General features: G+C 50.5%; 8 protein-coding genes across 8 annotated transcripts; 3 read left to right on the top strand and 5 right to left on the bottom strand.

Annotated features, from left to right (window-relative positions):
• Positions 1–1,059: 1,059 nt before the first annotated feature.
• Positions 1,060–1,560, top strand: N7496_007265 (uncharacterized protein; the record flags this gene model as incomplete). The annotated part of the gene is made up of 1 exon (XM_056700194.1): positions 1,060–1,560. The coding sequence occupies one exon, from the start codon at positions 1,060–1,062 to the stop codon at positions 1,558–1,560; it is 501 nt and encodes a 166-aa protein (XP_056555607.1).
• A 632-nt stretch (positions 1,561–2,192) lies between these two features.
• Positions 2,193–2,800, bottom strand: N7496_007264 (acyl-CoA thioesterase; the record flags this gene model as incomplete). Its single annotated transcript, XM_056700193.1, has 2 exons — positions 2,193–2,643; positions 2,721–2,800. 2 exons carry the CDS (start codon positions 2,798–2,800, stop codon positions 2,193–2,195), a joined length of 531 nt encoding a protein of 176 aa, XP_056555606.1.
• A 612-nt stretch (positions 2,801–3,412) lies between these two features.
• N7496_007263 (pseudouridine synthase family protein) lies at positions 3,413–5,084 on the top strand (the record flags this gene model as incomplete). Its single annotated transcript, XM_056700192.1, has 2 exons — positions 3,413–3,646; positions 3,711–5,084. The coding sequence occupies 2 exons, from the start codon at positions 3,413–3,415 to the stop codon at positions 5,082–5,084; spliced, it is 1,608 nt and encodes a 535-aa protein (XP_056555605.1).
• A 1,015-nt stretch (positions 5,085–6,099) lies between these two features.
• N7496_007262 (uncharacterized protein) lies at positions 6,100–6,483 on the top strand (the record flags this gene model as incomplete). The annotated part of the gene is made up of 1 exon (XM_056700191.1): positions 6,100–6,483. One exon carries the CDS (start codon positions 6,100–6,102, stop codon positions 6,481–6,483), a length of 384 nt encoding a protein of 127 aa, XP_056555604.1.
• Positions 6,484–7,171: 688 nt separating this feature from the next.
• On the bottom strand, positions 7,172–8,650 carry N7496_007261 (uncharacterized protein; the record flags this gene model as incomplete). Its single annotated transcript, XM_056700190.1, has 2 exons — positions 7,172–7,519; positions 7,586–8,650. 2 exons carry the CDS (start codon positions 8,648–8,650, stop codon positions 7,172–7,174), a joined length of 1,413 nt encoding a protein of 470 aa, XP_056555603.1.
• Positions 8,651–9,904: 1,254 nt separating this feature from the next.
• N7496_007260 (60S ribosomal protein eL32) lies at positions 9,905–10,981 on the bottom strand. Its single transcript, XM_056700189.1, has 5 exons — positions 10,899–10,981; positions 10,788–10,827; positions 10,359–10,476; positions 10,146–10,274; positions 9,905–10,041 (listed from the first exon to the last, which is right to left on the bottom strand). The coding sequence occupies exons 2-5, from the start codon at positions 10,825–10,827 to the stop codon at positions 9,933–9,935; spliced, it is 396 nt and encodes a 131-aa protein (XP_056555602.1). The 5' UTR covers positions 10,899–10,981; the 3' UTR covers positions 9,905–9,932.
• A 241-nt stretch (positions 10,982–11,222) lies between these two features.
• On the bottom strand, positions 11,223–12,516 carry N7496_007259 (Gfo/Idh/MocA family protein; the record flags this gene model as incomplete). Its single annotated transcript, XM_056700188.1, has 5 exons — positions 11,223–11,728; positions 11,794–12,077; positions 12,152–12,330; positions 12,390–12,415; positions 12,486–12,516. 5 exons carry the CDS (start codon positions 12,514–12,516, stop codon positions 11,223–11,225), a joined length of 1,026 nt encoding a protein of 341 aa, XP_056555601.1.
• Positions 12,517–13,259: 743 nt separating this feature from the next.
• On the bottom strand, positions 13,260–14,239 carry N7496_007258 (uncharacterized protein; the record flags this gene model as incomplete). The annotated part of the gene is made up of 2 exons (XM_056700187.1): positions 13,260–13,873; positions 14,035–14,239. The coding sequence occupies 2 exons, from the start codon at positions 14,237–14,239 to the stop codon at positions 13,260–13,262; spliced, it is 819 nt and encodes a 272-aa protein (XP_056555600.1).
• Positions 14,240–15,100: the final 861 nt, after the last annotated feature.

The raw sequence follows: 15,100 nt of genomic DNA, 5'->3' as shown, positions 1-15,100 counted from the left end.
GTAGAACCACTATAAGAAAGAAAACCCTACGAACCACATCGGCCATGCCAAGACTCGGGAAGAAGTCTCCACTTGAAAAAAAAAAATATCAGCCATCACACAACCCAAACGGGACCGTTTCCACTCGTTTCCACCTTTTCCATCATCGAAACAGCTTTGGCGGAGTCTAGACGACTCCATTCGGGAAAAACTTGACTGGATCAAGTGGCAACTGACTTTTTCAGACCGCCCCAGTGGTCAGAATATATCGCTCACACAATTCTTGTTTTTACTTCGCTTCCCCCCCTTATAACTCCCTGGCCTTATAACCAGCCATGTCGACATTCCTCCAGTCAAATGCTTCATATCTGCCATGCGCCTGCGTTGAGCTCTAACACCGGCTGTCTTGCGCGACTGCGTCTGCGTGTTGCCGACCTCTAAACTGCCTAATCCCGGCCTCTAATTTGTCCACTGGTCTCCATCTGATTCGCCCTGGATCCTTTTTCATTCACCTCCTCCTCCCTCCCCCAGCTTCTTCCAGGATTCCAAGCTTGTCCCTGTTTCCCCGAGGCTAGCTGCAAGCTTATCACGGCCCTTCCCGACCCGTCGAGTTTCTCTTCGCAAACCGGGGAAGTCGGATCGTCCTTCACCGCAACGATAACGCGACACCTTCTCGACTCCATATCTCTCTTCCATTTCTCAAATCCCGGTATCATTAGACATTCTCGGCCAGTCCTTTCCTCGGACCACAGCCCGTGCCTACTGCAGTCGCCAATCCACTTCGTTGTGTCTTAAGAGCACATCCCTCCAGGATCCTTCACTGAGCTTCTCTGAAAGCCGAAGGCCCTCCTCCAACACATTTCAAAAACTCGATTTCGACTGATTCATCTCGAATATTTGTCACCATGGACGTCCACTTATAGCATCGGTCTCGTCCTCTCGATCTTTCTGCATTTCAGCGCTTTGTCCAATACCCCTCGGACCTCTCTTACATCAATTACTTTTTGGGCAGTCTATTGAGACTCTTTCCCCACAGCTTCGCTCGCCTTCTTTCTTGAATCATATCACCATCTCCAAGCCATGGCCCCCAACCTCTTCCTCTGTCTGCGCACCCTGTGCTGCCCATCCTACTGGTTCCAAAAGGGCGAACGCATTGATGGCAACGTGAATCGCGAACAGCACTGGGAAAGCCCCGTTCCGGGAACCTACAAGTTCCTCCCCGGTCGGGGCTGGCATCTTATCCGGCGTGATGGATCCGACGAGGATGAAAAGGTCCCCGCTGCTCTCGTTTACTGCCGCATCCTCCACCGATACATGTTCGAAACCGAGCTCGAAGGTCGCTGCCGCTGGTTCTCGGCTCCGCTGCACAAGGGGAGTCCACCCGAGCAGCTCCGTTTCTTCCTTCTCGACGACGGCGTCCACTGGGTCGCTGGCTGGGATGCCCAGGGACGGTTCATCCCCGGTCCCTATCCTAAGTGGTACCTTGATGAGGATGGAGAAACCATGCGTCGTGGTGCCTCCCCTCCCACTAGTGCCAACGTGTCTCGGTGCAGCAGTGTCATCGCTGGCAAGTTCGATTGAACTGCTCACACGAGCAACAACCTATTATGTACCACTTCCAAATGGTATTCGTTTCAAATGCTTACCTGTTAACGCTTTCTTTTTTTGTACTGGCTTCGGGAAGCGTTCAAGCGTGTCAATGTTTTCGGTTTACCATAAAAAGTGTCTTGATGTTTTAACGGAATTACTCATGTTCTCTTTCGGGTCCGTTTAATGATGGTTCGTTTTGGTTATGGTCATAGAGATTTATTAGATTAGACTTTGCTTTTCATTGAATCACTTCAAGTGATTTGCACTGGAGAACGGGGATGATCCCCTAGGAGTGCGCATTCCATAGATTTGATGTGATGAACAATTACACGACGAGGGAAATTCAACCTCGCTTCGGTTACACCGACCCAATCTCTTGAAAATCTTTCTTCGTACGATTGATCTATCTATAGTATATTCGATCGACCTTGCCCATATCTTACTACGGCGTGACTTAAGTGCCAGCTGATGTACAACCCAATCGGCGCATCTAGACCAGACTTTGCTTTATCTTGCATTCTTATGCATACCGGGTACACACTCATAGCACCATCTGCATATGAAATCGTCTCACATTTATAGCTGATATCTACTCCCTACCAAAGTTTACCTAACCCCGCCTATCAAAACTTCGCCCCAGGCGAATTAAGCAACTTCTCCAAACCCTCCCGAACCTCCTTCACCATGCCCCCCTTCCCAACACGCATCGTCTCCCTCAACACAAAAACATGCGTATAATTCCCCACCATCTTCACATCATCCTCGCCCTGTCGAAACACCCCAACTTCCCACGTAACACTCGACGAGCCCAGCTTGGCAACACGCAGTCCAACATCCAATACATCCGGGAAGGCGACCGAGGCGAAAAAGTCACAATGCGTAGAGACGATGAGACCGATTTGGTCATCGCCGATGGTGATGTTGGATGGTTGGCCTGGGGTGCTTTTGGGGGTGGGGTTGTTGACGCTGAAGGGGTTTCGGCCACAGTGCTCGATGAGATAGGCGTTTGCGATGGTGTCGAAGAGGGCGGTGTAGACTGTGTTGTTTAGGTGTGCGTACATGTCGTTATCGAACCTAGTCAGTTATATAGTATGTTAGCTGACATAGGACTTGGCTCGTAGTAATGAGGTTGGAGGGGGGAGGTAAAGTACCATCTTGTCTGGTGTACTTGGTGGTAGCCATAGTCACTGCGCTTGCGGCTCTTCTTGGCCTGAATGTCTGAAGATGCCATTGTTGTATGTGTATGAAATGATGCTGGGGTTATTGACAAGAGGTTCAACTTCAGAATCCGTCCAGCGGTTTCTAAAGGAACAATGAGCACTGGGGTAGTCGATCTCCATGCGACGGCATCTCCGAAGCCTCGGGGAACTTGGACCGAGGTCGGCTGTGGATTAGGTAAGCGGATGATCAGCGCAGCATCTGAATTTCGACATTCAAGATGATCGAATACACAATAGTCTATTGATAGTATAGATGAGGTATTTTTGAATATGTCCAATCAATGGCAATGTCTCTAGTGAACTCTATACCCACAATATAATCAATCCCGCCTATCAATCAACTCGTATTGCACACTGTTTACTCACACTCCCATAGCGGGCAACTGGGTTCCTGTGCCTGGCCTTATCAAACGCTAATCGCAATTTTTTTTCTTCCGCCCAAACTTTGTTATCCGCCACCCTCAACAGCGCAACCCTCTTCGTCGCGCGCCGAAAAAACTCAGCTCCAGAGACAAATCGTTAACTCGATTTCCTGACAACCGCCATCCTCGCTGGCTCCCTCACCTCGAATCACGGCCTATCTGCTGCGGCGAGGCAAATATCCCCTGCCCCCACCGCCCTGCATGGCCCTCGTCAACGTCGAGCAGGTGCCTGCTCCAGACCCTGTCGAGAAGACCCCTGATGTGCTTGTTACCCCTTGCGATCCGTGGCCTGCGCCGTATTATATGGAACGCGGACTGCGTCGTGTCCGACCTTACCATTACACCTACAATACGAACTGCAAGGAGCGATGGCGGGGTAAGAGGTTGGAGGACATTTTTACCTCTGAATTCCGAGACCGAGCGCCTGAGTACTATGTATGATTATATCCTGCCGTTGAAGGGTTACAATTGTGCTTGAAGCTAATAGAATCATTAATAGAGGGCCGCACTCGACAACGGCTTGATCTGCGTCAACGGCAAGCCTGCTGGCCGAGACACCATCATCAAAAACGGCCAGGTCGTCTCCCATACCACCCATCGACACGAACCCGCCGTGACCAGCGCTCCGATTGGTATCATCCACGAAGATGATGACTTGATTGTCATTGATAAGCCGGCCGGCGTGCCCGTCCACGCTGCGGGTCGCTACCACTACAACTCAGTCGTTGAGATTCTTCGCGCAGAGCGAGGTCATGACTGGATTCCTAGACCTTGCAATCGGCTGGATCGATTGACGTCGGGAATCATGTTCATTGGAAAGCATCCCAAGGGTGCAGAGAAAATGGCGGGGGCTTTGATGGCGCGAACCGTCCAGAAGGAGTACGTCGCCCGTGTTAAGGGCAAATTCCCCGACGGCGTGGTGGTCTGCGACCAGCCCATCATGCAAGTGAGTCCGAAGCTGGGTTTGAACCGGGTGCGGGCCACGGGCAAGTCGGCCACGACCAAGTTCCGTCGTCTGGCATATTATCCTCCTCAGGCTGCGGTTGCTTCCGCCGAGACGCACGCTGCAGCTGGGGATCGCGCGGAGACTCCTCCACCCGTTCTCGCCAACGAGGACGAGGGTTACAGTGTTGTTCACTGTTTCCCCTTGACTGGACGGACACACCAGATTCGCGTGCACCTCCAGTTCTTGGGTCATCCTATCACCAATGACCCGATTTACTCGAACCGTCGCGTCTTTGGACCAGAGCTTGGCCGCAACGAGACCAGTGGTGAACGTGATGATGAAATCATGGAACGACTCCATCGCATGGGCAAGACGGAAGTTGCCGACACCGTCTCATACCGCACTCACTTGACCGCTGCGCCGAATGTTCCCCCGGGTACCGACCCGGCTATTCTAGCGGAGATCATGTCCCGGGAGCAGCAAGCTGCCTCGGAGGATTACGAGAAGCGCAAGGGTGAGCGTCTCTCCGGCAAGTTCTGTGATGTCTGCCAAACGGAGCTGTACACGGACCCGGGCCCTCACGAGCTTGGTATCTTCCTGCACGCCGTTGCTTACGCTGATCGTAACGGCGACTGGGGTTATCGCAGTCCAATGCCGTCCTGGGGTCTCCCACCTCCCGGATCAGAGGGCCCTCGTGAAGTCCCAGACTGGGTGCCCGTTCCAGAGAGCGAGGAGATCGTGATTGGTCACGGTACCGTTCCTCCGGAGATTGGCGTTGAGGATGAGAATGAGCAGCCAAAGCCCATTTCCAGTACGGTTCTTGTTACTGGTGTTGGAATGGTTGACTTCTCAGACCCGAGGCATGGTTTGAATGGTGCTGTTCCGCAGGCGAAGGAGACGGAGACACCAACCCCTTCAAACCCGTAGATGATCTTATACAATCTGGTTGGGTTTTGCATTTTGTGTTTTCTTTGCATTTCACGTCCTTTAAAAGCTTCTGGTTCATGATACCATATCTTTGCACTCTGTATAGACAGCGAAAACCGGGTGCTTTGTCTACCTTGACTTTAACTCAAGCATGAAATGGGCTATTGATAGAGCATTGTCAGCTCAGGCTTACCAGTGAGATGTTCTTACTTCTACCCGCAGTCTCGAGTAATGAGAACAAACCAATAGAGCATAACATATCCCACCGTTAGAACTCAACAAGTCTTCCATGACGCACGTAAGACTTGTGGGGGCCGGAGGCCTCATCATCAACGAGGGGCCGTCAGCATTCGAGTCAACCTTTGATATGCCGTACATATAAAGTGTGCTCACATGTTCAAAGTAATGGGGTGAAGTAGGGAGCTCAAGCGAATATCATATGCAAAGTTCTAATCTTGCAAAGAGTCGCTCTCGCCATTGATCTCTCGCTCCCTATATACTTCATCACGATGCTCCATGTCTAGCCCACGACTTCACATCGATGCCGCATCTAATAAACAACACACAATAACACCACCAGATTACCATTTTAAATATTTTAAATAAAGATTATAAATTCTATAGGATTCAGTGATTAAAGTGATATAAATAAAGTATAATAAAAAAGATATTAAAAAGGAGAAATCCTATAGCGTAGTTAGAATTAAAAAAACTTCACCCGCCGGCGTCCGCACCTGCTCCATAGAACAGTTGCGTCGCCGAACCCACCGAAGTGGCTACTAGTCACCTAGCGGTAAACCACTACACAACCGGGCAGGATCAGTTGCTGGCTTCAGCTGAAAGTAAATGATAATACTTCATGCAACTCTTACCTAGTTTAGAAAGATGTAAGCTGACACTAAACTCTGCTTCCATATATATCTAGTAAATAAGCACCCCCTCCCTTCTCCTCTCTATACTCCTCTCTACCAACTCTACACTCAAACACCCCTTCAAGAACCTTACCAAAAAAACCATGCCCGCATTCAAAGAAATGACTCCCGAAGAATTCAAATCCTTCATCGACAAAATCTTCACCGGCAACCCAGCCGACGCACGGTCAGACTGCGAATCAACCATAACCCCCGACTACATCCGGTTCATGGCGGGGGGCGACGAAACCAACTTCGAGCGCGCCGTGGAGAAAGTCGCCTTTTTCCGCGCGAACTGTCATACTTGGGAGTCGGATATTGTCTTCTTTATGCAGGAGGAGAATAGGGTTGCGGCGAGGTTGCTGTGTACACTTGGGATGGCGGGCCAGGAGGCTAAGAGGGTGGAGTTGATGTTTATGGCGGAGGTTAATGGGGAGGGATTGTTTGAGAAGGTTTGGGAGCAGGCTGCTGATTGGGTTGGAGAGTGATATAGACCTAGGAGGAAGGGTCTATAGAATTATGCTGTTTATGGTAGTCTTGTTTTCGAGGTTTTCTTATTCTTGTGTGTCAGCCCTGTGTGCATCGAGTACTCGTCTCTTTTGCCAGTGTCGTCCTCCAGAGTCTAGGGTCTCTCCATGTAGACTTGTCTTTAGGGATGCCAAGAGGGAGGGATGGTGTATGAGGACGTGGCTGGTAAGCACTACTGTCGGTATAAGCGCTAAGAGAGCAGAGGGCTTCCACAGAACACTATATTCTTGAGAGTACATGGATTCCAAGCAGTGTATCATTGAGAAAGCACATGGAAGTATGCCCCAGGCCACGAGGTCGTTCTAGGTAGCATCGTCCTTGTCAGTATAGACATCGTAAGTGGGTACCTATGCAAACCACCTCGAGGGATACATCCAGATTTCAGATTTCTATGTGCAGATCAAACTTTATATCTGCCACGGGTAGTCTTGATATATTCCAGAATAAAGCAGACGCCGTTGAATCTTCACAGGTCAAAACAATTTATATACCCAACAACCTCCCCAAAACTCCAACTCCAATTTAAACAAATTCCCATGTAAACCCCATTTTCGCTCAATGCACCTCAAACATCCCAATAATGTATCTAAATCAATCCCAGGCATCTATATGCGACGCAAAAAAAAATAACTTCCAACTCAAACCCACTTATTCCAATACCCACATGGGCTCCTCGCAGTGGCCCTTCTTTTGTATGGCAGCGTCAACGCGCCACATCATTGTTCCCGACCATACGCCGGGACTTGGAAGACCTCTCAAGGCCCATTCTGAGGTGTAGCATTTACCGTCGGCATCCATGCGGTACTGGAGGCAGCCTGCGGTTCGGGCACAGCGTTCGGCACATTGGTTGATGGATTCGGGCTCGGATGTTGGGTTCTCGGGTTCGTGCTTGACTTCGTCTTTGGCAAAGTTGCTCCAATTGTCGAGTTGATCGGCGAGCATGGGGCGGATGAAGTTGCGGAAGATATCGCTGTATAAGAGGAAAGTGTTGTTTTCCTTGAATAGCAGATGTTAGCGAAAGATACTAGCCTCGGGGAAATAAACCCAGTCTCAAGGACTTACGTTAGAAAACCACCTCCGATCAAACTCATACAGACGATCAATATCCGCAGGTGTCATATGGTGAAACGTCAAAGCAGGATAACACCACTGCATCTTCCCGAAAGCCTCACCCAACGCATCCTGTTCCCAAACCGACTGAGTCGTAACATGCGGCCAGGACCAAGTCAAATCAACCCCGACCTGACCAAGCGCCATCCCCAAAATACAATCCCCAGCCCACTGCGTCTCCGTCAAATAATTCCACCGATCAACCTGCCCCGCATGATACTCCGCCACCGCATGCAACGCAGCATGCGACAAGACAAACCCAGACCCTCCATGCGCAAAAATCACATCCCCAATCTGCATCTGATTCCCCAGGTACAACTTCTCGGACGAATCAAACTGGTCCAGCCAGGCAAGCCAATTCGGCCAAAACGGGTACGTATCCGCCTCGAGAAAGACGTACCACTGCATATCCGGGCGATACGCCCTTGCTTCTTGAATCATGGGGAGGAATTTCCATTTATCCAATTTCCACCCGGGGTTGTCCGGCATTCCGGCTGCACTGTTGGCAACTTTTGTCATGTCGGATTGGGTGAGGGCATCGCGGCCACCGGCGCGGGCTCGGTTGTATAGGGCAAAGTCGCTATTCGTTAGGAGCGTTTCACTGACGTTACGGAAGACGTCGTGTGTGCGGATGCCGGCGATTTCTTCTTCGAAATCGGATACGATGAGTTTGTGGGGGATACAGCGTAACGTTGTGCGGAGATGCACTGGGATTTTGTCCTGGGCTTCGGTTATGCCCGTTTTCATTATCACTAAGACATTTTCGATGCCTGGGAGTGGGCGGCATGGTTGGGATGTCGGTGTTTCTGGTTCTGGTTCTGGGTTTGGGGTTGTATTTGTATCTTCGGGTATGGTAGAGTCGGTTTCATTATTTGTTGTTGGTTTGAGTTCTGGCTCTAGAATGACTTGTGCCTTTCGCGTGCTCAAACTGGCGTTTAGGTGGAGGAAGAGTAGGATAAGAGTCACTGGGGCCAGAATCGGCACCCATCGCCCATACCGGGCAGGTAGGGCGAGCATCGTGCGGGGAGAGAGGGGAGGAGGAGATGGAAGGGAGGGGGGAAAATGAGCGAGAAGAGAGAATCCCTCGATTCTCCATGGCCCCCAGGAGTGGAGAATCAAGATTATAAAGATCCGTGTCACTCTCTGTCTCTCCGATCAGCTCGTTCCAGCCCAGGAGGTCCCTTTAAGTCAGACCGTCAACAGGACCGAGACTGAGAGACAGACCCAGAGTGTGGTGGAGCCTTGTTTTGGGGCTGACCGGTTGGAGACTTGACATTGGCCCAGACCTCGCATGTGGCACCGCTCTGATTGACCAAGAAAGTAATGATGGCTGGACGAATGGTGTATTCTTTTTTTATCTTGCTCTATCTGCGGCAAGAAAATCGGTCGAGATGGATCGGCATCGCGTCGGGAGTTTCGGGATACTCCTCAATTGTCATGGAAAGCTTGGCCTTGAATCATTCTGGTAGAGGGTCAATGGCATTTATTACAGCATCGCGCATGCTGGCAGGTTACCACGAGGGCCCCTGGAAAGTGGATGGGATGAGAATCAAACCGGGATTCTCGGTGGGTCGGGACGATCAGTCAACTCTCTTGATGCCATGTTCCAAGAATATTATTCATCGAAAGGGGGGGGGGGGGGCAGTGCGGGATAATTGGGAATTAGGGGTTGCGTCGTTCGAGGAGAACCCTGCGTCATGGGAAAAAAAAGGGTTTTAGAATTTTTAGGCAGTCGAATTTAGGTCTATCAGTAACGGAGTTTTATTGTTAGCTACCCTGCTTTAGTTGGTTTGTCTGGTTAAACTGCTTATAGTTCGGCGCGGCAACTTGGCATTATTCTAAGCGGCTTAACTTCAATGTCGATCGATTTAGTCGTATCGCAGGAATGGAAAGCTACCCAAGCCATCAACTATAGCCTATCTTGTCCATACCGTGCCTATTGAAGGTAAAGGGGGTAATGCTCTACGCCACACCTCAAGGCCCTCAATCCGAAACATCCTCTCCCATTACATGAATAATCCTTGATGTATCTCATCAATGCAGTGTACATAAAAACAGTATCAAGAAAGAAGATTTTGCAATTTTTGTTTGTCATTTCAGAGAAAGATTTATTCTCTTGCTCTATCCGCCCAGCACTAAGACCAAGCGCGAGCCGCACACGGTATGCCATGCACAATTCTTGAAATTCGTGATCGTCAAAGATAGTATCACGACCGTACAAAAACCCCCGACCCCTCTCGTGCTCCTGCTCCCCCACCGAAAAGAAAAAGGATATAGAACTTTTTGGGGTTCATTCCATTTAAGCCTCGGTGGTGACACGGCCCTTGGCGTTGGTGACCTTAACACCGAGAGCCTTGGCCTTGGCGAGGATCTCGACGCGCTTGCGGGAAGAAACGGCGTGGGCGATCCTGTTGAGTGGTGGGTTAGTATAGTGCATTCCCAATTTCAAATTTGCCAGTGGACGTGGACTGGTTGACTTAGTCCACTGGTTTTTTTCTCCGGGTTGACATACTCAGCAGCGTAGGTGCGGTTGTGCATCAGGAGGAGCTCGACGTCCTTGGTGTTGTGGACGAGGAAAGCCTTGTGGCCGGAGGGCATCATGTGGCGGGTCTTCTTGTTGGAGCCATAACCGATCTTGGGCCTAAAATTTGATTCGGTCAATCAAAAAGTCCACGTGCGAGAGAAATCCAGATTCGTGATCTGGAATTTTGGTAGAGAATCGTACATGCGAATAACACCCTTGAAACGGCGACGGACGCAGTTATCAATACCCTTGGGCTTGCGCCACGAGGCACCGACACGCATAAAGCGGTCCGACTGGTGGCGGAAGAAGCGGGTGGTGTCTGTTGCGAGGCAACGTTAGCTCCTAGATTCCATCCAAATATATGCCATCGTTGTCGTAGAGAGTCGATTTGTTCTTCGAGTGCCTGTGCGGATAACAATTGCCCTTCGACCGAATTGGAGAGAGAATTTCGATATCTCTCTACAACACCGACATTCCCCCAATGTTTCATGATCATCCAGAAGTTTTCTCATCTCTTCCTCGTTTCAACAGTCTTCTCGAAGTACCGGTCGGTCGAAGGGCGATGCTATCCAGGCCGGAAGGAAGGGGTTGTGGGAGAATCCAAACGGGTCGGGCGATCGGTTAACGTACGCTTCTTCACGATGGGGACATGCTTCTTTGCGGCGACCATCTTGAAAGACAGAAGAAAAAATCGTCAGTATGGTTGGAGCAGACGGGTTGGAGAGGAGGAGTGAGACTCACTTTGGCGGTGTTGCAGGGTCTCGCCGGGCGTTGGATAGTTGTCGATTCGGAACGTAGTCAATCTCGAAAACTTCGCACTGGCGCGGACGAGTGGGCGGTCCACACTAGTGCGCTTTGGGGGACTTTAGCGACTGTGGTGGTGCTTATGTCATCGGTAGGGTTGATGGGGGTTAAGCCCTGCCAAGACTTCCCCTTTCGGATGTCTTCTCCAGCTTGGCAGCTACGAAGTATACGGGATGATCTCGATCACAACTTTAACGTATTTATTAATGAAATGAGCGGAAATCTTTCTTCTGCGGGTAACAAATTTCTATCCTATTAAACCTAAACCTGGAAATGAAGCATCATTCGGTCCCCATTCGTCTTACCACTCTGCAACATCTGTTCCAACGCCTCCAAATCCGCCAACGCTTCCTCTGGTGATTGTCTCTTTGCAACAGATCGACCGTTAACAATAGACGACGCGAATTCCGCCACCTCAGGGACAACTCCCTTGCCATCAAACTCGATATAGTGTTGGGCACCATTCACAGTCACGTTGTCACCGTGCAGCGTCACCACACCCTTCTCGCAAGCAAACTCGAAGCAGTTGTCGTTAAAGTCTGACCCCCATGACAGGGAAACAACACCCGTAGCACCAGACTTTGTCTGGACAACTGCGTCGACTGTATCAACCGGTGGGAGGTAATCCTTTAACTGTTGCGTCTGAGCCGAGACCGCAGTCAGATGCTCCGTTGAACCAAGAATCAAGCGGAGGCCGGCAATCATATGCACGCCACCGTCCAGCAAGAATCCTCCTTGATATTCTGGAGTTTTCCGCCAGAAAGTCACTGCCGTGTTTGGTCAGGTATTAGCTTGCTCCTTTCGCGTTCCACTCGGGATGAGGCCAACCTACAGTAATACTTGTTATCCTTTTGCACCAGAGTGTGGACGTTGACTCGGAAATGCCGGACTCTGCCCAGTCCCCGAACCTTTTCAGCTGCGAAGAGGAACTTGGTCATATACCGAAAGTTCTCGCCCACGGCCCAGGTGGTCTTGATAGGATCAATGCTGGTTTGGTACCATTGCAGAAGCTCCCGGGCTGTAGCCACATCCTTAGCAATGGGCTTTTCCGAAAGAACATGTTTGCCCGCAGTAAGAGCCCTCTTGATGAACTCGGGCTGAGTCAAGATGGGCAGGCTTCCAGGTATTTCTCGATCAGCCTATAACCCGGATGTCATCGGAGTGATTGGTGCAGAGGCTACATGACGTACCCAATAATTACAGCGCTGATATCTGAACGGGCTAGTAAATCATCATAGGACTTGCCAGTACCGGAGTCATCCGAGTAGAGGTCGACGTCTGACGTGCCGCTAGCCAGAGTCTGGGCCGACTTCAAGGACCGGGAGTAGATGGCCTTGAGCTGGAGGTCGGCAGCAGCTTTAACCGCAGGCTATATCATACATTAGCCAAAGACTCCACATTTGGGAGGAAAGGGGGTTATTGACGTACCAAATGCTGCTCTTTGGCAAAATTGCCTATTGTCGACGTTAGCTGAACTTATTATAAAAGAAAACTGGCAAGTGGCGAAGAAGCTGCAGTACTCACCACTCCCAATAATAGCGATTCCAATTGGCATCTTTCAAGGTGAGGAATTGATCAAACTGTTAGAGAGAGAAGCTTTAAGAGGTGATAGGTGGAAGCAGAGCTCTCTTAATCTATCAGATGTCATGCAGAAAGCATGCAGGGACTGAGTGGGGTTCTTAAAAGCCCACCGGATCTCGTTTCCACGTTTCCACCTCGTAGGCCTGGGAAGGTCCAACCTCAAGCCGGCCGATCGGCGGCCGAGATATCGGCTTGCCTATTATTTCTCGGCTCGAGTGGGTGTAACTCTAGCCTTTGGATAGTGGCTAAGGTCACCCATTCAAGTACTGTGAGATCTCCGGCCTGCGAATGCGACTCCTCATATCTCGAGGGGCATATCATGCATGACGCAAGAGCTACACAGCAAAAACGTGATCTACTCCAAATTCAAACCAACGTCATGCACCTTACACCTTGAACAACCACAACTCTCGACAAAGAAATCGAACATGATCGATTGCAATCTCAAGATGACGCAACTGCAATTCTCACATCAATCTGTGGAAGAGATACCAATAACCCTTCCAATTATCCATTAAAACGCCAGGTCAAAAGAAACCCCCAATACCCCAGAATGCAAAGGGAATCACAAACAGGAAAAAAAAAATAAGACCCAACCATCCAAGCCAGACGCCCAAGTTTCGTGTTCGTCATCAAAGGGGGGATATATAAACCCAAGATCGTCCCAATCATAACGCAATAAAGCAAATAACAAGACACGGCCAAGCAGTATAAGGCCTATACGTTAACCAGAGCCTTCAGTCTCTCGACTCGTGCCATCGCCTTCTCCAATCTCTCCAGTCGAGTCCGCTTCTCAACATCCCGGCGTTCCAACACCGCGACACGTTCCTCCAACTTTGCGCGCGCCTTGCGCTCCTGCGCGACCATCTCGTTTGCTTGGCTGAACAACTGCACCGTGAGCTCTTCTAGCTCCGTGCTCGCCTGCGAGAGCTGCGACTCGGCGGCCTTCCGCAGACTCTGTTCGCGGGTCAGCGCATCCTGCAGTTCGGAAGCGTTGTCGCTGCTAGCTGGGGATGCTTGGTGCTGGAGTGGAGTGACGAGCGTCGTCGGGGTCGTTGGGACAGCGGCAGGGGCGGAGGGGGTAGTGGCAGGAGTGGCTGCACTACCGCGGCGGTAAGGGAGGAGAGAGGTCAGGGTAGACAGGCGACTGTGACTTTGTTGCGAAGCTTGCGACGTCGCATCGGGTGACCCTGTAGCCTGAGTCGGGGATAGGGTCTTTGCGGTGAGGGACGAGGACGAGGGTCGAGAGGAATTACTCTGCGACCTCTCATGGGCGGACTGGGATGAGCGCAGACGACGTAGTTCGTCTTCGTAGTCGGCGAGCTTGTTGGCTGTGAGGCGGGCAAAGAGTCGGTCAGCGAAAACATGTTTGGAATCAAGACACCCAGCGGCTTGGATCAAGGTGAACTCTTGAACAGAAATCCACAGAGCCGATACGCTCTGCTCTGCGATCCACTAGCATGGCATCCCCAGGACTAATCTTCCTACTTACCAGTCATGGCCGCGCGCTCAGTTAAAGCCTGTACCTGCCCCTCCAACTCCTGGATCCGACGATGCGACGCCATGGCATCATGAGAGTCGGCGTTCCCTCCACACGTCGGACACTGTTTCTCTGACAAGGTCATGCCATTCTTCATTGCAGACGGTATTCCAACAAGGGTGGTAGTCGTGAACGTCGAGGTGGTCGTAGTCGACATGATAACATGAGGGGGGGGGGGTGTGTTTACCCCGAGATTCTCCAAGGTACAGGGTCGGGCACGAGGGCTAAGCGGGAAGAAACCAAAAGCCAACGTACTTTGAAATACAGGTCACGAGAGTAAGTCACGACCCTTCAAAGGTTTAGCGACCGGGGTAATCAAGTGGTTATGAGGGAGAGATTCATGAAACACGATTCATTTCCATGCTGGGCGTGCCCTTTGAAGGGGTTTCATTAACTCCATACTGCGCCACTGGATTTCCTGCCACGCCAATGGCTGGGGTCCATGTCTCACCCTTCCAGGGTTGTTTCGTAGTTATAAGGGTTGATTAAGAGGACGAGATCTACTACTATACAATAAATGATATGGAGTACAGAGCTTCCTATAATTTCGTGTAGTCCTGATATTGTTTCGGGTCCCTAACTTGTGTAAATCGCATAACGGTTTTCCCATTTGTTTAGTAGAAAAGCATGTTGATCGCGAAACGGTTTTTCCTTTCCCCACCCGGTCCTCCTAGTGTAGAATTGAACATCCTGACAGCGTAGTGACTACATACATATGGTAGATATAACTAGGTATCTAGGGTATTCCGTACTCTAAACGTCTGTCCAGTAAATTTGTACATAACTACTCCTTCCACTGATGAATAAGTATCTTCCAGCATGGCAACCATCAGCACATGTTCACTCGTGGGCCTGCACAGGCCCTCTTCGGTCTAGTGCGGCCTATTTAAAGCCCTTACAGCTAATAGTCTCGAACTATGGACGCCTTTACCTCGCATATCCCTTAACACCATCCACGATCATACGGGGAGTATCTATAAAAAGGTTCAATGGTTCTACCACCCCCTGACTTGGTTAT

The sequence above is a fragment of the Penicillium cataractarum genome, assembly GCF_028827025.1.
Source record: "Penicillium cataractarum strain IBT 29864 chromosome Unknown utg000005l, whole genome shotgun sequence".
NCBI classification, from domain to species: domain Eukaryota; kingdom Fungi; phylum Ascomycota; class Eurotiomycetes; order Eurotiales; family Aspergillaceae; genus Penicillium; species Penicillium cataractarum.
Note: the sequence above shows the minus strand (reverse complement) of the source record. Positions and strands in the feature narration are given on the sequence as shown.

Bases quoted from the DNA above. Each gene is read 5' to 3' on its own strand.
- N7496_007260 (XM_056700189.1), bottom strand. From the start codon at position 10,827: ATGGTCGCCGCAAAGAAGCATGTCCCCATCGTGAAGAAGC. The intron at 10,477-10,787 runs GTACGTTAACCG...GCCTCGCAACAG, and splicing joins TGTCCCCATCGTGAAGAAGC to ACACCACCCGCTTCTTCCGC. The intron at 10,275-10,358 runs GTACGATTCTCT...ATCAAATTTTAG, and splicing joins TTCAAGGGTGTTATTCGCAT to GCCCAAGATCGGTTATGGCT.